Source organism: Hemitrygon akajei, chromosome 12 (assembly GCF_048418815.1).
Source record: "Hemitrygon akajei chromosome 12, sHemAka1.3, whole genome shotgun sequence".
Lineage (NCBI taxonomy): Eukaryota > Metazoa > Chordata > Chondrichthyes > Myliobatiformes > Dasyatidae > Hemitrygon > Hemitrygon akajei.
The window spans coordinates 6,348,095-6,372,509 of record NC_133135.1 but is presented as its reverse complement, the minus strand read 5'-3'; the positions used below and the strand labels follow the sequence as shown (position 1 = coordinate 6,372,509).

At 44.1% G+C, this 24,415-nt stretch overlaps 1 protein-coding gene across 1 annotated transcript in view; it reads right to left on the bottom strand.

The window, feature by feature from the left end:
* Positions 1-3,876: 3,876 nt before the first annotated feature.
* LOC140737427 (vitellogenin-like) overlaps positions 3,877-24,415 on the bottom strand; it is an 88,763-nt gene continuing 68,224 nt past the window's right edge. Inside the window, exons 27-36 of the mRNA XM_073063914.1 lie at positions 11,998-12,210; positions 10,995-11,137; positions 10,755-10,893; positions 9,922-10,051; positions 8,524-8,716; positions 6,805-6,896; positions 5,722-5,816; positions 5,486-5,636; positions 5,229-5,390; positions 3,877-4,125 (exon numbers count right to left, since the gene is read on the bottom strand). Coding sequence (XP_072920015.1) covers positions 4,028-4,125; positions 5,229-5,390; positions 5,486-5,636; positions 5,722-5,816; positions 6,805-6,896; positions 8,524-8,716; positions 9,922-10,051; positions 10,755-10,893; positions 10,995-11,137; positions 11,998-12,210 — 1,416 coding nt within the window. The 3' untranslated portion in view covers positions 3,877-4,027. The remainder of the gene's footprint in view (positions 4,126-5,228; positions 5,391-5,485; positions 5,637-5,721; positions 5,817-6,804; positions 6,897-8,523; positions 8,717-9,921; positions 10,052-10,754; positions 10,894-10,994; positions 11,138-11,997; positions 12,211-24,415) is intronic.

Sequence of the window (24,415 nt, the reverse complement as noted above, 5' to 3'; positions counted from 1 at the left end):
GCTACCACTGAAGATCTTACTTGGCTTTTGAAAATGTTCCACTTCTCAGTCATGTTTTCCTCCTCTCTAACTTCTCTGAATAACTCGGTAAAAGATGGAGGAAGGTGTATCTTGTGGGTTAATCGAATATGTAGAGCAATCATGTCATGTAACAGTGTGCCCTTCACAACTTGCTCCATCCTCGTGCAATTTCTCTCAGACAGTTAATGTTCCCCTAGCAGTTTCTCCAACCTGAAAAGGTTGACGGACATCTTATCTCCTTCCTCCTGGAATGTGAGCCTAATCTTCACCATTAGATCAGCTAACATTCAGTAGTGCCAAAAGCAGCTTCCAGGGTTTGCAGTAATTAGCTGATGTAGCCAATCAGTTTCCTGCCTTTAGGAACCTCACTATACCAGCTGCCAGACCCGTTAATCTCTCCACCAGTCTCAGTTTTTTCATATTATCTAAACACTGCCATTCATCTAGTAACTGAGATATCTGCTCAGCCCAAACTTCATATTCTTCTTCCCCAGTGGGTGTGGGCTTGACTCCGGAGACCACTCTCAGCCTACAATAACTGCAGCCCCACTTTGGCATGTATGAAACAGTGATTGTAATAGCCAAAAGCAGCTCAGAACTTAAATCAACAGCTGTAGGACTTATCAGACTTCTCACGTCAGACAACTCACTTCACAGAAACGAGAATAACTTGTCTTTAAAGTCTTCACCCTCAGCTACATTGGCCTCTTCTCTAAAAGCCTGGACTGCCTAGAGCCCCACCTCTCCAGGTGCCCCTACCCTATCCGGCAATGCAACTTCAGTCACATCACTGAGTCTGGACTAATACAACACCCTTACCAGCTGATTGGTCAAAATGGCAGAATCAGCTCAACTTTCCCCAATACTTTTACAGAACTCTGCACTCTAAGTAGCAGTTCCTCGGGAATTTGAATATCCACCCTGCCAAGAACACAAGGATTATGTGTGAATAACCACTTTGAATCGCACCAAGCCTTAATCCCCGCGGAATCCATAATAACATCTTACTTTCCACAAACACTAGTTGAAACAGTGGCTTAAACATACAAGTAAACTGCTTAATCAATCCTTATACAGCATTCGCACAGCATCCAAGTCTGGATGCATACCCCACAAATGTAACCCTCTTACTGGCTGGTATACAGACTTGGCTTGATAGCTGACTCTGCTGACAGCCACCTGACTCAGTGATGAGAAGGCCACCTTTCATAAGCAATGTACATCTAGGGTCGGGACGAACTGGGATTCAATCAAGCAAGAAAGTTAGGATATTCTGGGTAAGGAACATTGATTGTAGTAAATATTGTCCCATGCACAATGATCAGTTGCCAAGAAATATAGATAAACTTATAAAGAGAGTATATTTACCAATTTTTCAACTTAGTTAACAGGAAAATAAAAATAAAATGCCCATTACAGTTAAACCAGTCTAAATATGCACATAAACATTTCTGTAATAGTCGGGTGTATCTCACTGAACTTATGATCCACGTGAAAGACTCCAGCCACAGTTTGAACTTCCCTCGAAGACCATCTTGAGTGAACTGGCTAACTGAGGAGAATTGGCATTTCCTCCTTGGAACCATTCATCTGCACAAAATACTCCTTACGAGGGGGTCTGTCCTTTGAGAGGCATTCTGCATCTTCCCTGTGCCCCACTCCGCAGCTCCCACTGAAAGACCCCAAACCAGCTTACTGACCTTCAGAAACCTGAGTTATAACACGTACCCAAACAATCCTGATAGGCCGACACAACATTCCTAAGTCGGACAACATGGCTCCTTATCTTTAGTCGGAGCCAAAACACTCTTAGTAGTAGGATATAGTGCTGTTGCAGAAAACTGCTACAATAATAAAAACCTCAGCGTAGCAGAAGAAATCTTAACAAGGGCATTACATTGACACATTTGAATTTATCTTCTCCCTCTCAAACTGCAGGGAGAATTTTATCATATTGTGATCACTGACTCCTAGGGGTTCCTTTACCTTTCAGCCATGATTCAGAGATGCTCACATCATACCTGCCAGCTTCTAACTGCACTACAAGATCATCTACCTGATTCCGTATTCTGAATGCATTCAAATATAACACCTTCACCCTTTTCAATTTTACCCCATATTACACTCCAACTCATCCTACTGACTGCAATTTTGCCCTGTTATCAATCTGTCCTTCCAGATACCTCTGCTTGTATACCAACTGCCCATTCTTATCCTTATCACTCGGGTTCCTATCCTCCTGCCAACTTAGTTTAAATCCTCCCCAACAGCTCCAGCAAATCTGTCTTCAAGGATAATTAGTTCCCCTCGGGTTCAGGTGTAACCTGTCCTTTTGTGCAGGTCATACCTTCCCCAGAAGAGATTGCAGTGATCCAGAAATCTGAAACCCTGCCCCCTACACCATTTCCTCAGACACTCATTCATCTGTACTATCATCCTATTCCTGCCCTGATTGGCACATAGTACTGGGAGTAATCCAGAGATTACTACCTTGGAGGTCCTGCTCTTCAGACTTTATTCTACCTCCTTATGCTCACTATGCAGGACCTCTTCCCCTTTTCTACCTATGTCATTGATGTCAATGTGCACCGTGACTTTTGGCTGCTCTCCCTCCCCGTTGAGAATCTTCGGCTGCTGCTCTGAGAGATTCTGTGATGCTAAAGTTGTATAAGACATTGATGAGGCCAAATTTGGAGTATTGTGTGCAGTTCTGGTCACTTACCTACAGGAAAGATGTCAATAAGAATATAGAGAAAATTTACAATGATTTTGCCGGGGCTGGAGGACCTGAGTTATAGGGAAGGGTTGAGTAGGTGAGGACTTTATTCCCTAGAACATAGAAGATTGAGGGGAGATTTGATAGAGGTATAGAAAATTATGAAGGTATAGACAGAGTAAGTGTAAGCAGCTTTTTCCCACTGTGATTGGATGAGACTAGAACTAAAGATCATGGGTTAAGGGTTAAATGTAAAAAGTTGAAGGGGAAGATCAGAATCAGGTTTATTATCACCAGCATGTGACATGAAATTTGTTAACTTAGCAGCAGCAGTTCAATGCAATACATAATCTAGCAGAGTTAAAAAATATAATAATAATAATAATAAATAAAACATAATAATAAACAAGTAAATCAATTATGCATATTGAATAGATTTTTTTAAATGTGCAAAAACAGAAATACTGTATATTAAATAAAAGTGCAGTGGTGTCCAAAGCTTCAATGTCCACTTAGGAATCGGATGGCAGAGTGAAGCAGAGCATCTTCACTCGGAGTGCTGAGTGTGTGGAACGAGCTGCCAGCAACAGAGGCGGATGCGGGTTCCATTTCAACAGTTAAGAGAAATTTGGATAGGTACAAGGATGGGAGAGGTATGGAGGGCTGTGGTCCAGGGGCAGGTCGATGGGACTAGGAAGATTAATGGTTTTCTATGACTATGACTATACGGTCAATTATGGAAAACTCTGAACATCCTCTACATAGCACCATCCAGAGACAGAGAAGCAGTTTCAGCGACAGGTTACTATCGATGCAATGCTCCTCAGACAGGATGAAGAGGTCAATACTCCCCAATGCCATTAGGCTTTACAATTCAACCGCCAGGACTTAAGAACTTTTAAAAAGCTATTATTAATGCTTTTTGAGATAGTGATTTAGATGCATATCATATTTTTTACTGAGTTAAGTATTGTATGTAATTAGTTTTGCTACAACAAGTGTATGGGACATTGGAAAAAAAGTTGGATTTCCCCATGGGGATGAATAAAGTATCTATCTATCTATCTATAATTGCACAAGTCACTATTTATTCAACATATAAAAATGATTCACAAACTTCTTTTTCAATTGCTGTGAAAACTTTTATTTGAAAGAACAAATCCAAATATTACATTTACTATACAGTTAGATCCTTTACATTAGTCAGAATCTCTACATTATTACAATATTATAAATGACTAAGCTGCTCAGGATCATCCTTCAAGATAGTGTCACTGTATACGTTTCTCATTACAAACACTTGCACAGACAATCAGTGTGTGAATTCATCATATGAGTGATGTCCACGGACTTCTTGTTGAAGAGCGAGGTGTCTGTCACTGTGAAATCTGTCAATAGAAAGGGAAGTCATTAACAGAAGAACCCACAGAAAGAGTATCTGATATTGGAAATATTTCAGAGAATGTGTAGCTTGGGTTGTTGATAGTTGGATTGAGTTGTTTTCCGATCTTGGGAATTAACTTGCAAACATTTTCTCACCATACAAGGAGACATTATCAGTGCACTGTTAATTGTTGTGTGTCCTCGTTGACCTTTATATACTTGTCAATCTGCTGATTGTCGCCATTACGGTAACACAGTTATGATGTGGGGAAGAAATCTCACTGCTGATTGGTTGTGTGGTGAACTTTGTGTGTAGCAGTCTGGAATTTTGCCCAGTGTAGTTTTTTTTTCTGTGTTGTTTTTCACGTATTTCAGTCTAGTTTTTGTACTGTTTCATGTAACACCATGGTCCTGAAAAACATTGTCTTGTTTTTACTGTGTACTGTACCAGCAGTTATGGTTAAAATGACAATAAAAAGTGACTTGACTTGACTAAATAGGATCAAGGTCTGTATGCTTGTTTACAGAATTATTCGTGGAAAAGCACAATTAACAGTGCAGTGATGACGTCTCCTTTTATGATGACAAAATGTTTGCAAATAAATTGCCAGGATCGGAAAACAACTCAACCAGTTTCTGATATAATTTTTAAAAGCTGTCTTTTAATTATAACTTTAATCTATAAAATGGATGAGCTTATAAAGAAATGAAGAAAAGAGTAGAAACCAATCATAGCTAATGAACTATTGAGTACATAAACTTTTAAATATGGTAATGCAAAATGCAATATATTTAAAAGTGAAGTCATATGACTACCTGTAAAAATGCCAACAGAGTTTTGAACAGTCCATGGACCTGTGAACACTACCTTGTTATTCCTTTTTGTTTCTGAATGATTTATTTATTTTGAGATTGATAGTAATTTTGTGTTTCTACACTGCCTTGCTGCTGTACACCTCTATCAAGTAATCTTAAATCTTCCTTTGCTCCAAAGAGAAAGCTCTATCTCGCTTAACCTATCCTCATATGACATGCAAATATTCTACATTCTACAGTAAAAGTTTTCTTCTTATAGGCTGGGGAACAAATGTGGGTTGTGTAGACTTACTGGAGGGCACACAATGGAAGTTGACCTTATGAGACCGAGTTTCTTTTGGCATGCATTGTGCCAGGCACTGCTGTACTGGTTCGACTGAATAGCATTTGGATGCCTGTCCTTCAAAATCAATGTTCTTTCCCAATTCCACAAATTCCTGTTGGACTCGGCAGTCTGAAATTCAACAGAGGGACGTTATTGTAGCAGGAACAATGCAGGTCCAATGGTGCTTCCACGTACATGATCTACACCGGGGTAGACTCAATTACCATCCTTGCAGGAGGTTCCTGGACACAACCAGGACTCAAAAAGTTGATCCACGTCTTTGGCCTCCTCGTGGTTGGGCATGATCCATTTCTTCTCACCATTGTTAAGGCCACAGAGTCCACACGTCTTTCCCATCATCTGGTCAAGGACTACCTTCACATAAAGGCCAAGATATTAGAACGTTTTAACTACAAATTTACATTGAAAACTTTTAATCAGTTAATAAACAACAAGATACCTCGATCTTGTTTCCATTGAAGAATAACTTTTCAATGTTGAATGTTGGGATTCTCACAGTAACTCCTAGTGTGTTTGATTCAATGTTCAGGATGCCTAGAAGGCAAACAGACAGTTTGTTCCAAAGCTATTTGCATCCTAAATGACACTTTATATTAGCTAACTGCAACAAACTTATAAAAGAGAAGGAACATGGAAGATTACTGCCACAAAAAGCTCCATCATCAAGGACCTCCAACCACTCAGGCCATGCTCTCTTCTCGCTGCTGCCATTGGGAAGGAGGTTCAGGAGTCTTAGGTCCCACGCCACCAGATACAGGAACAGATATTACCCCTCAAACATTAGGCTCCTGAACCTGCTTGGATAACTTCAGTCACCTCAACGCTGATCTAATCACCTATGGACTTTCAAGGACTCAACCTGTAAATTAACCTTCAGGGAGTCTTGCACAAGGACTCCCAAGTTCCTCTGCTTCTTAAATAATACTATTCTACCTGCCTCAGTACCTCCCTCTGGCAATTCATTCCATATACTCACAACACCCTCTGCATGAAGAAGTTGTTCCTCAGGTCCCTTTTAAACCTTCTCTCTATGCCCCTAGTTTTGGACTCTCCTACCCTGGGGTATGGTTGTTACCATGCACCTTATCTATTCGTCTCGTAACTTTAAACATCTCTATGGTATATCCATACACATAAAGTACACATGAACAGAAATTACCAAAGAATAATCTCATATCTCTACTGACCCTGTCATAGAGCAAGACAGCATGGGTAGAGCCCTTCATCCCAACCAGTCAATGCCACCCAGCTAGTTCCAATCTCCTGCGTTTAGCCCATATCCCTCAAGTACCTCTTACATGATACTATTGTATCTGCCTCAACTACTTCCTCTGGCAGCTCATTCCATATTTACCTCTGCGAGGAAAATATTAAAACAACAGCTCACAATCTGAAACTTTTATCTGCTTGCTCCCTAGTTAGTAATTCAGATAAGCTAGCAGCACCCCATGAAGGTGAAGATGCATCTCTGAAACTTTCATTCCATTACCAGAAGCTCTTCAAGACAGAAAATGTGTCTCACCTTCCAGGGATGGGATTTTGTCATTCAGGGAATGTTCAACGCCATTTACCTCAGTTTTTATTCTTTGTGGCATATAAATTAGATCAATAGTTCTATTTAAAAGCAAACAATTGGAAATTGTGTTAGTGATAGAAAGAACAACGGAAAGATATGAATGTAAAATAGACCATAAACATGGGAGCAGAATTAGGCTATCCTGCCCATCGAGTCTGCTGCTCCATTTAATCATGGCTGATCTGTTTTCCCTCTCAACCTCATCCTCCTGCTTCTCACCATAATGTTTGACATCTTTGCTAATCAACTCCATCATGGGCACAATTCAATGACTTGGCCTCCACAGCCATCTGTGACAATGAATTCCACAGATTCACTACCCTCTGGCTAAAGAAATTTCTCCTCACCTCTGTTCTAAATGGACATCTCTCTATTCTGAGGCTGTGTTCTCCAGTCCTAGACTGTCTCACTGTAGGAAACATCCTCTCCACACCCACTCTATCTAGCTCTTTTCATATTTGATAAGTTTGAATAAGAACCCACCCACCCACCATTTTTCTAAATTTCTATGAGCAGAGGCCTGGACTCATCAAACTCTCCTCATCCATGAGCCCTTTCATTCCTGGAATCACTCCAGGAAAATTCCAAAAGTCAAGCACTTGCTAAGATATTCCACTTTTAGATAGAGAGATAGGTAGAAAGATAGATAGATAGATACATATATAGAGCTAGCTAGCTAGATAGATACGTAGATAGACATACAGATAGATAGAGAGGCAGATAGAGAGAGAGAAGCAGGTTGATCAATAGGGCAGATATATAGATATACAGAGCTTGTGATGGGGTCTTGTCCATTACAGTCAATGCCCTCACCACCACTGAGCACATCTACAAGGAACGCTGCCAGAAGAAAGCAGCGTCCATTATTAAGGACCCCCACCATCCAGACCATGCTCTCTCCTCACTTCTTCCATTGGGCAGCAAGTACAGGAGCCTCAAGTCCCATACCTGAAGGTTATTATCCTTCAACCAACAGACTCCTGAACCACTGAGGGTAAATTCACTCACCTCAACACTGAACTGATTCCACAACCTATGAACTCAATTTCAAGCACTCTAACACTCATTGTCTCAATATTTAATATTTATTTATTTATTATTTTGTAATGGAACAGCTTGTTTTCTTTTGCATATTGGTTCTTTGCTAGTCTTTCACTGAATCTATTGTATTTTGTATTGCATTTCTGCTGTAAATTCCCACAAGGAAATGAATCTCAGGCCAGTATCTGGTGACATTTGTGTACTTTGATACTAAATTTACTTTGAATGTTGATGTAGGTAGGTCAGCTCTATTTTTCATGTGCACATTGGAACATACAGTTCACATGAAATCATCATAGCTAAGGTCGTGCTGAACAGCCAGCACGTGTCACCAACATAGTATGCCCACCATTTATAACCCAGTGCAATGTGGGAGGAAACCAGAGCACCCAGACGAAAGCCGTGTGGTCACGGAGAGAAGGTAGGACAGTAGTGGGAATTACGGCTGACACAGTGAAGTGATTGCACTGAGTAATAAACTGATCCATATGATCGGTATGCAAGTCAAGTTTTTCACTGGTTCTCAGGACTTGTGACAATAATAAACTGATTTACCGACTTATCGGTAACTTCACCGAGAAACATCTGCTGGCATCGTTAAAGATTGAGGATACTGTGACTTACGTGTTTTTCGTGGACAGAATCAGTCTGATCGACATTTTTGTCTTCTCAAGTTTTGAACGCCTTAACAACAGCATGAACCTGGGACTTTCTGAGCAGTCCTGGGTCAGGATATAGTAACAATCGTTGGAAAGCTGATGATTCAATTCCTTGCCGTCAAACGTCTTGACAATTCCATTTTCGACTGTGCATTCCCCTGTACCAGAACCAAGGCATTAATTTGAATTTAAGTAGAAGGCACCAATCTGACCCTTCACGTCTGCTCCACCATTCAACAAGATTATGGCCAATTCTTAGCTAAGGCTAATTTTTTGTTTTACTGGCATATGCATTGATTGCCTTTATAAAATTCAGTCTGCAGTTTTATAAATCTCTGGTCAGCTTGCATCAGGGGCACTGCATTCAGTTCTGGTCACCCCAATACAGGACGGATGTGGAGAGGGTGCAGAATCAGGGAAGATTGTTCTGGGCAGCCTGCAAGTGTCACCGTGTTTCTGGCGCCAACATAGTATGCCCACTACTTACTAACCCTAACCTGTACATTGTTAGAACGTGGGAGGAAACCCACCCGGTCACAGGGAGAATGTACAAACTCCTCACAGAGAGCAGTAGAAATTGGGCCCTGTCTGTCAATCTCCAAGAATCTAATGGCCTTTTAATCTTCCCAATGCTACCAAACCAGATCCTACTCTTTGGTACCATGGAGAGCATTCTAACTGGTTACATCACAACCTGATATGGAGGGGCTGCTGTACAGGATTTAGGAAAAGCTGCAGAAGGTTGTAAATTCAATCACCTCCATCATGAGCACTAGTCTCCCCAGCATTGAGGACATCTTCAAAAGGTGATGCCTCGAAAAATCGGCATCCATCATTAAGGACCCCCATCAACGAAGCCATGCCCCCTTCTCATTGCTATCATCGAGGAGGAGATACAGGAGCCTGAGACAGGCATATTTTTTGGAACATCTCCTTTCTCTCTGCCATCCAGTTTCTGGATGAGCAATGAAAATAATGAACCCAAGTACTCTACCTCTTATTTTTTTGCTGTCAGTTTGCACTGCTGGTTTGATATAATTTTTAATAGATATTTCTTAATGCCACTCAAGGTTTTGTTATTATTATGTCAAAACAACAAATTTCACAACATATGCCAATGATATTAAACTTGATTCTGAAACTATTCAGTGAACCTATCAGATCTAAAATAACCTACAAAATCTCTGCTACCGACGAATCCAGCTGGAGTCCACAGAGCTGCTTCAGAAATTGCTGTAGATCGGGGTTCCCAACATTTTCTTTTCTGCCATGGACCCCCACCATTAACTGAGGAATCTGTGGACCCCAGTTTGGGAACCCCCACCATAGGGAACTGAAGAGAAGAACTCTGAAGAATAATTACGTTCGTTCATCTTGAGGACCAGCTCTGGAATGTCGGTGAGACTGCTGAATCCTTTGTCCTGGACCCTCCTGCTAACTGTGTGGACTGGCACTGTGACAGGAAGCTGCAGACCCTGATAATAGACTGTCATCTGAAATCAGACCAGAAAGGCACATGACTTTCCCAGTGAGAACAATAAACTTTATAGCAGACTCAGATTGAAACTTATTTATCACATCAACGTATTCATCATCAGGGACCACCACCCAGGCCATGCTGCCATTGGGAAGGAGGTGCAGGAGCCTCAGGACCCACACCACCAGATTACTGCTCAACCATCAGGCTGTTGAAGTAAAGGTGATAACTTCACTCAACTTCACTCTCCGCATCACTGAACTATCCCCACGACCCATGGACTCACTTTCAAGGACTCTTCATCTCAGGTTCTTGATATTTATTGCTTATTTAGGGAAACAGCAACGAAGAATCCTTCTCCATCTGAGTGTGATGGTATTCCTGAGTCCCCACCCGGGACTTGCACCACTGACGGTAGTGAAAATTGAGAGGAAGCTACTGACATGAAGAAGGAAACCCTGAGGGAGGATCTTCGCTGCTGTCCTAGACTGCAGCTGAGTAACGGGCATTAAGAAGCTGAATGTAAATGATGAATAAAGTTGATCCTAGACCCCTGAAAACTGATAGTTGATCCTAGATAAAGAATATTGAGGAGTGAGAGAAAAACCCAGAGAACCTTAGACTGCTCATTAATGGAAGTTAGATTGAAAAAAATAAGTCAGGATTTCTCCCCTTGGATATGATCTTAAACTTCAACAAACAAGTAAAGGTAGTCATACGCTGGGCAATCGGAAGATAGTATCAAGCGTCTGTGGGGATGTCAGAGCGACCAATGCTGTAATCTGATGTGAGGGATTTCGTTTGTAGGTCTGCGAAAGTCCGAGTGAATAGGCTAGTCCTGGTATGTAGTCTCCAACCCTGAGGCAAAGAGGAAAAGATTTTTGTAGTGGTTTCTCCGTGTTTTGTAGAGGGTACCGAACGAAGAGCGGGTGGAAGCGATGGTGTCAAGCAGCACTTACCATTTTGCGCCATGTTTCAGTTCCTCGCTAACCTTCTTCCACTTCATCTTGAATCTGATGGCCGGGTGACTGGCCAGCTTACCACTGGACAGCTTGGTGGACACTTTGTATTTCTCACAGTGGTCGCCCCATCTCGCCAGCGTCTGAGGAGTGTGGAGGAATGAGACAATGAGAAAAGGAGCCTCTTGATCTGAAAGCAGAGGAGTCCCGAAGATTGTTTATTGTCATTCGGTCACAGGGAGAATGTGTAGAGGGCACATGAAGAGCGGGGAAACCAGATCGAGCCCGAGTCTCTAGACCACGAGGCGGTGGTCTACGTGCTGTACCACTGTGCTGACCGTCCCGCTGATCCTCCCCAAGCCTATTTCATTCTCTCCAGCTTCTCATCAGTCTCCAACAGCCAGACAATTTATGGCGGCCAATTAGCTCACTGACCTGCGGATATTTGGGTTGTGGGAGGGAATCGGGGCATCCGGAGGAAACCCATGTGGTCACGATTTATTTATTTATTTGTTTGTTTATTTGTTGGTTGGTTGATTGATTGAGCTACAGTGCAGAATAAACCCTTTCGGCCCTTCGAGCTCTGCCGCCCTTATTTAATCCCGGCCTCATCGCGGAACAATTTACAATGACCAATTGACCTACCAGTTGGCATGATTCCGGACTGTGGGAGGAGACCGGAGAACCCAGAGGGAAAACAAATGTGTACACAGAAAGGAACATGCAAACTTGCTTAGAGAGGACGCCAGAATTAAACTCTGAACTCTGATGCTCCAAGCTGTTATTGCATTGCACAAACTGTGCTGCTATCGTGGTGTCCTAAACACCAGTGTTTCCGCCGAGGATTGAAACGCGGACCTTTTGGAAGTCAGGTGAATGTGACAACCACTACACCTCAGACAGCTCTGTTCAAACATCCAACCCCGCCTTTGTGCAGAGGGGAAAGTGGAGCTACCCGCTCTCCATGTACCCTCAGAAGCTGCAGGGAAAGGGCAGCCCTTACCATTACTTTGTGGGAGCTGGGCACTAATGCGTCAAGGCAGATCTTCCACTTGCTCTTTTGCTCCAATTCCACCAAACGCAGATGCATCCTTGGCAGACGAGATGAAATCTTGCCATATCCGGTGAGCTGGTAACCGTGCTGCACGCCATCAGTTCTTCTGGCCCGAAGCAGGAAAACAAAGGATGGAGGGCCAGCAGTGTTGACCAGATATCGCTGGGGAAATAAACATGTTGCACCCGTCAGAATATCACAGTGCTCCGGAAATTCTCAGCGCATCAGCTAAACCCGTCAGAATTTCACAGTGCTCCGGAAATTCTCAGCGCATCAGCTAAACCCGTCAGAATTTCACAGTGCTCCGGAAATTCTCAGCGCATCAGCTAAACCCGTCAGAATTTCACAGTGCTCTGGAAACTCTCTGCACATCCGCTAAACCCGTCAGAATTTCATAGTGGCTTTAAAATTCTCAGCGCATATGCTAAACCCTTCAGAATTTCACAGTGGCTCTAAAATTCTCAGCACATCAACTAAACCAGTCAGAATTTCACACTGCTCTGGAAACTCTCAGCGCATCAGCAGGAACACATCAGAATTTCACAGCGGCTCTAAAGTTCTCAGCACTTCAGCTAAACCCATCAGAATTTCACAATACTCTGGAAATCCTCAGCGCATGAGCTAAACCCGTCAGAATTTCACATTGGCTCTAAAATTCTGAGCGCACCTGCTAAACCCGTCAGAATTTCACAGTGGCTCTAAATTTCTCAGCGCATCAGCAGGAACACATCAGAATTTCACAGTGGCTTTAAACTTCTCAGCACATCAGCTAAACCCGTCAGAATTTCACAGTGGCTTTAAAATTCTCAGCGCATCAGCTAAACCCGTCGGAATTTCATAGTGGCTCTAAAATTCTCAGCGCATCAGCTAAACCCGTCAGAATTTCACAGTGGCTCTAAATTTCTCAGCACATCAGCAGGAACACATCAGAATATCACTGTGCTCAGGAAATTCTGAGCGAATCAGCAGGAACACATCATAATTTCACAGTGCTCTGGAAACTCTCACTCAGCACATCAGCTAAACCCATCAGAATTTCACAGTGGCTCTAAAATTCTCAGCAAATCAGCTAAACCCATCAGAATTTCACAGTGGCTCTAAAATTCTCAGCACATCAGCTAAACCCGTCAGAATTTCACAGTGGCTCTAAAATTCTCAGCACATCAGCTAAACCCGACAGAATTTCACAGTGGCTCTAAAATTCTCAGCAAATCAGCTAAACCCGTCAGAATTTCACAGTGGCTCTAAAATTCTCAGCACATCAGCTAAACCCATCAGAATTTCATAGTGGCTCTAAAATTCTCAGCACATCAGCTAAACCCGTCAGAATTTCACAGTGCTCCGGAAATTCTCAGCACATCAACTAAACCAGTCAGAATTTCACACTGCTCTGGAAACTCTCAGCGCATCAGCAGGAACACATCAGAATTTCACAGTGGCTCTAAAGTTCTCAGCACTTCAGCTAAACCCATCAGAATTTCACAATACTCTGGAAATCCTCAGCGCATGAGCTAAACCCGTCAGAATTTCACATTGGCTCTAAAATTCTGAGCGCACCTGCTAAACCCGTCAGAATTTCACAGTGGCTCTAAACTTCTCAGCACATCAGCTAAACCCGTCAGAATTTCACAGTGCTCTGGAAACTCTCTGCACTTCAGCCAAACCCGTCAGAATTTCACAGTGCTCTGGAAATTCTCAGCACATCAGCTAAACCCGTTAGAATTTCACAGTCCTCTGGAAATTCTCAGCACATCAGCTAAACCCGTCAGAATTTCAGAGTGGTTCTAAAATTCTCAGCACATCAGCTAAACCCGTCAGAATCTCACAGTGGCTCTAAAATTCTCAGCACATCAGCTAAATCCGTGAGAATTTCACAGTGCTCTGGAAATTCTCAGCACATCAGCTAAACCCGTCAGAATTTCACAGTGCTCTGGAAACTCTCTGCACATCAGCTAAACCCATCAGAATTTCACAGTGCTCTAAAATTCTCAGTACATCAGCTAAACCCATCAGAATTTCATAGTGGCTCTAAAATTCTCAGCACATCAGCTAAACCCGTCAGAATTTCACAGTGCTCTGGAAATTCTCAGCACATCAGCTAAACCCATCAGAATTTCACAGTGGCTCTAAAATTCTCAGCAAATCAGCTAAACCAATCAGAATTTCACAGTGGCTCTAAAATTCTCAGCACATCAGCTAAACCCGTCAGAATTTCACAGTGGCTCTAAAATTCTCAGCACATCAGCTAAACCCGACAGAATTTCACAGTGCTCTGGAAATTCTCAGCACATCAGCTAAACCCGTCAGAATCTCACAGTGATCTAAAATTCTCCGCGCATCAGCTAAACCCGTCAGAACTTCACACTGCTCTGGAAATTCTCAGCACATCAGCTAAACCTGTCAGAATTTTACAGAGGCTCAAAAATTCTCAGCGCATCAGCTAAACCCGTCAGAATTTCACAGTGCTCTGGAAAATTCTCAGCACATCAGCTAAACCCATCAGAATTTCACAGTGCTCTGGAAATACTCAGCGCATCAGCTAAATCCTTCAGAACTTCACAGTGCTCTGGAAATACTCAGCGCATCAGCTAAACCCATCAGAATTTCACAGTGGCTCTAAAATTCTCAGCGCATCAGCTAAACCCGTCAGAATCTCAGTGATCTAAAATTCTCCGCGCATCAGCTAAACCCGTCAGAACTTCAGAGTGCTCTGGAAATTCTCAGCGCATCAGCTAAACCAGTCAGAATTTCACAGTGCTGTAAATTTCTCAGCGCATCAGCTAAACCCGTCAGAATTTCAACAGTGCTCTAAATTTCTCAGCACATCAGCAGGAACACATCATAATTTCACAGTGCTCTGGAAACTCTCACTCAGCACATCAGCTAAACCCATCAGAATTTCACAGTGGCTCTAAAATTCTCAGCAAATCAGCTAAACCCATCAGAATTTCACAGTGGCTCTAAAATTCTCAGCACATCAGCTAAATCCGTCAGAATTTCACAGTGGCTCTAAAATTCTCAGCACATCAGCTAAACCCATCAGAATTTCATAGTGGCTCTAAAATTCTCAGCACATCAGCTAAACCCGTCAGAATTTCACAGTGCTCTGGAAATTCTCAGCACATCAGCTAAATCCGTGAGAATTTCACAGTGCTCTGGAAACTCTCTGCACTTCAGCCAAACCCGTCAGAATTTCACAGTGCTCTGGAAATTCTCAGCACATCAGCAAAACCCGTTAGAATTTCACAGTCCTCTGGAAATTCTCAGCACATCAGCTAAACCCGTCAGAATTTCAGAGTGGCTCTAAAATTCTCAGCACATCAGTTAAACCCGTCAGAATCTCACAGTGGCTCTAAAATTCTCAGCACATCAGCTAAATCCGTGAGAATTTCACAGTGCTCTGGAAATTCTCAGCACATCAGCTAAATCCGTGAGAATTTCACAGTGCTCTGGAAACTCTCTGCACATCAGCTAAACCCATCAGAATTTCACAGTGCTCTAAAATTCTCAGTACATCAGCTAAACCCGTCAGAATTTCACAGTGCTCTGGAAATTCTCAGCACATCAGCTAAACCCATCAGAATTTCACAGTGGCTCTAAAATTCTCAGCAAATCAGCTAAACCAATCAGAATTTCACAGTGGCTCTAAAATTCTCAGCACATCAGCTAAACCCGTCAGAATTTCACAGTGGCTCTAAAATTCTCAGCACATCAGCTAAACCCGACAGAATTTCACAGTGGCTCTAAAATTCTCAGCGCATCAGCTAAACCCATCAGAATTTCACAGTGCTCTAAAATTCTCAGCACATCAGCTAAACCCGTCAGAATTTCACAGTGCTCTGGAAAATTCTCAGCACATCAGCTAAACCCATCAGAATTTCACAGTGGCTCTAAAATTCTCTGTACATCAGCTAAACCCGTCAGAATTTCACAGTGCTCTGGAAACTCTCTGCACATCAGCTAAACCCGTCAGAATTTCACAGTGTTCTAAAATTCTCAGTACATCAGCTAAACCCATCAGAATTTCACAGTGGCTCTAAAATTCTCAGCACATCAGCTAAACCCATCAGAATTTCACAGTGCTCTGGAAATTCTCAGCACATCAGCTAAATCCGTGAGAATTTCACAGTGCTCTGGAAATTCTCAGCACATCAGCTAAATCCGTGAGAATTTCACAGTGCTCTGGAAAATTCTCAGCACATCAGCTAAACCCGTCAGAATTTCACAGTGCTCTGGAAACTCTCTGCACATCAGCTAAACCCATCAGAATTTCACAGTGCTCTGGAAATACTCAGCGCATCAGCTAAACCCTTCAGAACTTCACAGTGCTCTGGAAATTCTCAGCGCATCAGCTAAACCCATCAGAATTTCACAGTGGCTCTAAAATTCTCAGCGCATCAGCTAAACCCGTCAGAATCTCAGTGATCTAAAATTCTCCGCGCATCAGCTAAACCCGTCAGAACTTCAGAGTGCTCTGGAAATTCTCAGCGCATCAGCTAAACCAGTCAGAATTTCACAGTGCTGTAAATTTGTCAGCGCATCAGCTAAACCCGTCAGAATTTCAACAGTGCTCTAAATTTCTCAGCACATCAGCAGGAACACATCAGAATTTCACAGTGGCTCTAAATTTCTCAGCACATCAGCAGGAACACATCAGAATATCACTGTGCTCAGGAAATTCTGTGCGAATCAGCAGGAACACATCATAATTTCACAGTGCTCTGGAAACTCTCACTCAGCACATCAGCTAAACCCATCAGAATTTCACAATACTCTGGAAATTCTCAGCGCATGAGCTAAACCTGTCAGAATTTCACATTGGCTCTAAAATTCTCAGAGCATCAGCTAAACCCGTAAGAATTTCACAGTGCTCTAAATTTCTCAGCGCATCAGCAGGAACACATCAGAATTTCACAGTGCTCTGGAAACTCTCAGCACATCAGCTAAATCCATCAGAATTTCACAGTGGCTCTAAAATTCTCAGCGCATCAGCTAAACCCATCAGAATTTCACAATACTCTGGAAATTTTCAGCACATCAGCTAAACCCATCAGAATTTCACAGTCGCTCTAAAATTCTCAGCACATCAGCTAAACCCATCAGAATTTCACAGTGCTCTAAAATTCTCAGCACATCAGCTAAACCCATCAGAATTTCACAGTGGCTCTAAAATTCTCAGCACATCAGCTAAACCAGTCAAAATTTCACAGTGCTCTAAAATTCTCAGCACATCAGCTAAACCCATCAGAATTTCACAGTGGCTCTAAAATTCTCAGCACATCAGCTAAAGCCGTCAGAATTTCACAGTGGCTCTAAAATTCTCAGCACATCAGCTAAACCCGACAGAATTTCACAGTGGCTCTAAAATTCTCAGCGCATCAGCTAAACCCATCAAAATTTCACAGTGTTCTAAAATTCTCTGTACATCATCTAAACCCGTCAGAATTTCACAGTGGCTCTAAAATTCTCTGTACATCAGCTAAACCCATCAGAATTTCACAGTGGCTCTAAAATTCTCTGTACATCAGCTAAACCCGTCAGAATTTCACAGTGTTCTAAAATTCTCTGTACATCAGCTAAACCCGTCAGAATTTCACAGTGTTCTAAAATTCTCTGTACATCAGCTAAACCCGTCAGAATTTCACAGTGTTCTAAAATTCTCTGTACATCAGATAAACCCGTCAGAATTTCACAGTGTTCTAAAATTCTCTGTACATCAGCTAAACCCGTCAGAATTTCACAGTGTTCTAAAATTCTCTGTACATCAGCTAAACCCGTCAGAATTTCACAGTGCTCTAAAATTCTCTGTATATCAGCTAAACCCGTCAGAATTTCACAGTGTTCTGGAAACTCTCTGCACATCAGCTAAACCCTTCAGAACTTCACAGTGCTCTGGAAATTCTCAGCGCATCAGCTAAACCCATCAGAATTTCACAGTGCTCTAAAATTCTCAGAGCATCAGCTAAACCCATCAGAATTTCACAGTACTCTAAAATTCTCAGTACATCAGCTAAACCCATCAGAATTTCACAGTGGCTCTAAAATTCTCAGCACATCAGCCAAACCCGTCAGAATTTCACAGTGCTCTGGAAATTCTCAGCACATCAGCTAAACCCGTTAGAATTTCACAGTCCTCTGGAAATTCTCAGCACATCAGCTAAACCCGTCAGAATTTCAGAGTGGCTCTAAAATTCTCTGTACATCAGCTAAACCCGTCAGAATTTCACAGTGGCTCTAAAATTCTCAGCACATCAGCTAAATCCGTGAGAATTTCACAGTGCTCTGGAAATTCTCAGCACATCAGCTAAATCCGTGAGAATTTCACAGTGCTCTGGAAAATTCTCAGCACATCAGCTAAACCCGTCAGAATTTCACAGTGCTCTGGAAACTCTCTGCACATCAGCCAAACCCGTCAGAATTTCACAGTGCTCTGGAAATTCTCAGCACACCAGCTAAACCCGTTAGAATTTCACAGTCCTCTGGAAATTCTCAGCACATCAGCTAAACCCGTCAGAATTTCAGAGTGGCTCTAAAATTCTCAGCACATCAGCTAAACCCGTCAGAATTTCACAGTGGCTCTAAAATTCTCAGCACATCAGCTAAATCCGTGAGAATTTCACAGTGCTCTGGAAATTCTCAGCACATCAGCTAAATCCGTGAGAATTTCACAGTGCTCTGGAAAATTCTCAGCACATCAGCTAAACCCGTCAGAATTTCACAGTGCTCTGGAAACTCTCTGCACATCAGCTAAACCCATCAGAATTTCACAGTGCTCTGGAAATTCTCAGCGCATCAGCTAAACCCTTCAGAACTTCACAGTGCTCTGGAAATTCTCAGCGCATCAGCTAAACCCATCAGAATTTCATAGTGGCTCTAAAATTCTCAGCACATCAGCTAAACCCTTCAGAATTTCACAGTGCTCTGGAAATTCTCAGCACATCAGCTAAACCCATCAGAATTTCACAGTGGCTCCAAAATTCTCAGCAAATCAGCTAAACCCATCAGAATTTCACAGTGGCTCTAAAATTCTCAGCACATCAGCTAAACCCATCAGAATTTCACAGTGGCTCTAAAATTCTCAGCACATCAGCTAAACCCGACAGAATTTCACAGTGGCTCTAAAATTCTCAGCACATCAGCTAAACCCAACAGAATTTCACAGTGCTCTAAAATTCTCAGCACATCAGCTAAACCCGTCAGAATTTCACAGTGCTCTGGAAACTCTCAGCACATCAGCTAAACCCGTCAGAATCTCACAGTGATCTAAAATTCTCCGCGCATCAGCTAAACCCGTCAGAACTTCACACTGCTCTGGAAATTCTCAGCTCATCAGCTAAACCTGTCAGAATTTTACAGAGGCTCAAAAATTCTCAGCGCATCAGCTAAACCCGTCAGAATTTCACAGTGCTCTAAAATTCTCAGCGCATCAGCTAAACCCGTCAGAATCTCACAGTGATCTAAAATTCTCCGCGCATCAGCTAAACCCGTCATAATTTCACAGTGCTCTAAATTTCTCAGCACATCAGCAGGAACACGTCAGAATATCACAGTGGTCTAACATTCTCAGAGCATCAGCTAAACCCGTGAGAATTTCACAGTGGTCTAACACTCTCTGAGCATCAGCTAAACCCGTCAGAATTTCACAGTGCTCTAAATTTCTCAGCACATCAGCAGGAACACGTCAGAATATCACAGTGGTCTAACATTCTCAGAGCATCAGCTAAACCCGTGAGAATTTCACAGTGGTCTAACACTCTCTGAGCATCAGCTAAACCCGTCAGAATTTAACAGTGGTCTAACACTCTCAGCGCATCTGCTAAACCAGTCAGAATTTCACAGTGCTCTGGAAATTCTCAGCACATCAGCAGGAGCACATCAGAATTTCACAGTGATTTGGAAACTTCAGCACTTCATCTAAACCCGTCAGAATTTCACAGTGCTCGACAATTCTCAGCACATCAGCTAAGTCCGTCATAATTTCACAGTGCTCTGGAAACTCTCTGCACATCCGCTAAACCCGTCACAATTTCACAGTGGCTCTCAAATTCTCAGCGCAACTGCTAAACCCGACAGAATTTCACAGTGCTCTAAAATTCTCAGCACATCAGCTAAACCCGTCAGAATTTCACAGTGCTCTGGAAACTCTCTGCACATCTGCTAAACCCGACAGAATTTCACAGTGGCTCTAAAATTCTCAGCGCATTAGCTAAACCCGTCAGAATTTCACAGTGCTCTGGAAATTCTCAGCACATCAGCTAAATCCGTGAGAATTTCACAGTGCTCTGGAAACTCTCTGCACATCAGCTAAACCCATCAGAATTTCACAGTGCTCTGGAAATACTCAGCGCATCAGCTAAACCCTTCAGAACTTCACAGTGCTCTGGAAATTCTCAGCGCATCAGCTAAACCCATCAGAATTTCACAGTGCTCTAAAATTCTCAGCACATCTGCTAAACCCGTCAGAATCTCACAGTGATCTTAAATTCTCCGCGCATCAGCTAAACCCGTCAGAACTTCACACTGCTCTGGAAATTCTCAGCACATCAGCTAAACCTGTCAGAATTTTACAGAGGCTCAAAAATTCTCTGCGCATCAGCTAAACCCGTCAGAATTTCACAGTTCTCTAAATTTCTCAGCACATCAGCAGGAACACGTCAGAATTTCACAGTGGTCTAACATTCTCAGAGCATCAGCTAAACCCGTGAGAATTTCACAGTGGTCTAACACTCTCTGAGCATCAGCTAAACCCGTCAGAATTTAACAGTGGTCTAACACTCTCAGCGCATCTGCTAAACCAGTCAGAATTTCACAGTGCTCTGGAAATTCTCAGCACATCAGCAGGAGCACATCAGAATTTCACAGTGATTTGGAAACTTCAGCACTTCAGCTAAACCCGTCAGAATTTCACAGTGCTCGAAAATTCTCAGCACATCAGCTAAGTCCGTCAGAATTTCACAGTGCTCTGGAAACTCTCTGCACATCCGCTAAACCCGTCAGAATTTCATAGTGGCTTTAAAATTCTCAGCGCATCTGCTAAACCCTTCAGAATTTTACAGTGCTCTAAAATTCTCAGCACATCAGCTAAACCCGTCAGAATCTCACAGTGATCTAAAATTCTCCGCGCATCAGCTAAACCCGTCAGAACTTCACACTGCTCTGGAAATTCTCAGCACATCAGCTAAACCTGTCAGAATTTTACAGAGGCTCAAAAATTCTCAGCGCATCAGCTAAACCCATCAGAATTTCACAGTGCTCTAAATTTCTCAGCACATCAGCAGGAACACGTCAGAATTTCACAGTGGTCTAACACTCTCAGCGCATCTGCTAAACCAGTCAGAATTTCACAGTGCTCTGGAAATTCTCAGCACATCAGCAGGAGCACATCAGAATTTCACAGTGATTTGGAAACTTCAGCACTTCATCTAAACCCGTCAGAATTTCACAGTGCTCGAAAATTCTCAGCACATCAGCTAAGTCCGTCAGAATTTCACAGTGCTCTGGAAACTCTCTGCACATCCGCTAAATCCGTCAGAATTTCATAGTGGCTTTAAAATTCTCAGCGCATCTGCTAAACCCTTCAGAACTTCACACTGCTCTGGAAATTCTCAGCACATCAGCTAAACCTGTCAGAATTTTACAGAGGCTCAAAAATTCTCAGCGCATCAGCTAAACCCGTCAGAATTTCACAGTGATCTAAAATTCTCCGCGCATCAGCTAAACCCGTCAGAATTTCACAGTGCTCTAAATTTCTCAGCACATCAGCAGGAACACGTCAGAATATCACAGTGATTTGGAAACTTCAGCACTTCATCTAAACCCGTCAGAATTTCACAGTGCTCGAAAATTCTCAGCACATCAGCTAAGTCCGTCAGAATTTCACAGTGCTCTGGAAACTCTCTGCACATCCGCTAAACCCGTCAGAATTTCATAGTGGCTTTAAAATTCTCAGCGCATCTGCTAAACCCATCAGAATTTCACAGTGCTCTGGAAATACTCAGCGCATCAGCTAAACCCTTCAGAACTTCACAGTGCTCTGGAAATTCTCAGCACATCAGCTAAACCTGTCAGAATTTTACAGAGGCTCAAAAATTCTCAGCGCATCAGCTAAACCCGTCAGAATTTCACAGTGCTCTAAATTTCTCAGCACATCAGCAGGAACACGTCAGAATTTAACAGTGGTCTAACACTCTCGGCGCATCTGCTAAACCAGTCAGAATTTCACAGTGCTCTGGAAATTCTCAGCACATCAGCAGGAGCACATCAGAATTTCACAGTGATTTGGAAACTTCAGCACTTCAGCTAAGTCCGTCAGAATTTCACAGTGCTCTGGAAACTCTCTGCACATCCGCTAAACCCGTCAGAATTTCACAGTGGCTCTAAAATTCTCCGCGCATCAACTAAACCCGTCAGAACTTCACACTGCTCTGGAAATTCTCAGCACATCATCTAAACCTGTCAGAATTTTACAGAGGCTCAAAAATTCTCAGTGCATCTGCGTAACCTGTCAGAATTTCATTGTGCTCTGGAAATTCTCAGCACATCAGCTAAATGTGGTGAACTAGATATACCTGTCTGACTGCTCCTGTGGCTCCTCCCACAGACCCCTGCTGACTGCTCCTGTGGCTCCTCCCACAGACCCCTGCTGACAGCTCCTGTGGCTCCTCCCACAGACCCCTGCTGACTCCTCCTGTGGCTCCTCCCACAGACCCCCTGCTGACTGATCCTGTGGCTCCTCCCACAGACCCCCCCGACTGCTCCTGTGGCTCCTCCCACAGACCCCCCGCTGACTGCTCCTGTGGCTCCTCCCACAGACCCCCCCGACTGCTCCTGTGGCTCCTCCCACAGACCCCCTGCTGAATGCTCCTGTGGCTCCTCCCACAGACCCCTGCTGACTGCTCCTGTGGCTCCTCCCACTGACCCCCCGCTGACAGCTCCTGTGGCTCCTCCCACAGACCCCTGCTGACTGCTCCTGTGGCTCCTCCCACTGACCCCTGCTGACTGCTCCTGTGGCTCCTCCCACAGACCCCCTGCTGACTGCTCCTGTGGCTCCTCCCACAGACCCCTGCTGACTGTTCCTGTGGCTCCTCCCACAGACCCCCTGCTTCTGTGGCTCCTCCCACAGACCCCCTGCTGACTGCTCCTGTGGCTCCTCCCACAGACCCCTGCTGACTGCTCCTGTGGCTCCTCCCACAGAGCCCTGCTGACAGCTCCTGTGGCTCCTCCCACAGACCCCCTGCTGACTGCTCCTGTGGCTCCTCCCACAGACCCCCTGCTGACTGCTTCTGTGGCTCCTCCCACAGACCCCTGCTGACTGCTCCTGTGGCCCCTCCCACTGACCCCTGCTGACTGCTCCTGTGGCTCCTCCCACAGACCCCTGCTGACTTCTCCTGTGGCTCCTCCCACAGACCCCTGCTGACTGCTCCTGTGGCTCCTCCCACTGACCCCCCGCTGACAGCTCCTGTGGCTCCTCCCACAGACCCCTGCTGACAGCTCCTGTGGCTCCTCCCACAGACCCCCGCTGACTGCTCCTGTGGCTCCTCCCACAGAGCCCTGCTGACAGCTCCTGTGGCTCCTCCCACAGACCCCCAGCTGACTGCTTCTGTGGCTCCTCCCACAGACCCCTGCTGACAGCTCCTGTGGCTCCTCCCACAGACCCCCTGCTGACTGCTCCTGTGGCTCCTCCCACAGACCCCCTGCTGACTGCTCCTGTGGCCCCTCCCACTGACCCCTGCTGACTTCTCCTGTGGCTCCTCCCACAGACCCCCTGCTGACTGCTCCTGTGGCTCCTCCCACAGACCCCCTGCTGACTGCTCCTGTGGCTCCTCCCACAGACCCCCTGCTGACTGCTCCTGTGGCTCCTCCCACAGACCCCCTGCTGACTGCTCCTGTGGCTCCTCCCACAGACCCCTGCTGACTGCTCCTGTGGCTCCTCCCACAGACCCCTGTATAAAGGCGACTGTGGCCTGCTGCTCTCCCTCATTTTCCCCAGGATGTAGTGTTGTTCTTCAGTCAATAAAAGTCGATATCTCACTTCCTAAGTCTCGGCGTGAGTTATTGATGGTGCATCAATTTTATTGACTGAAAGTTACAACATGGAAACCGCTTTACGCCCAGAACGCCTAGACTTGGACCCCCAAGACCCTGGAGCAGCTCTTGCCTTTGAACACTGGCTGGTGTGCTTCCAATCGTACTTAGAGGAGGTTCGTGCCACCGACTCGGCTGTTCGGCACAAACTTCTCTTCTCGAGGGTCGCCCCAAAAGTTTATTCGTTCATCAGGGACATATCCACCTACGAGGAGGCGCTTGCCACCCTCCAAAGACAGTACCTGCGGCCAGTAAATCCAGTTTATGCACGGCACCGCTTGGC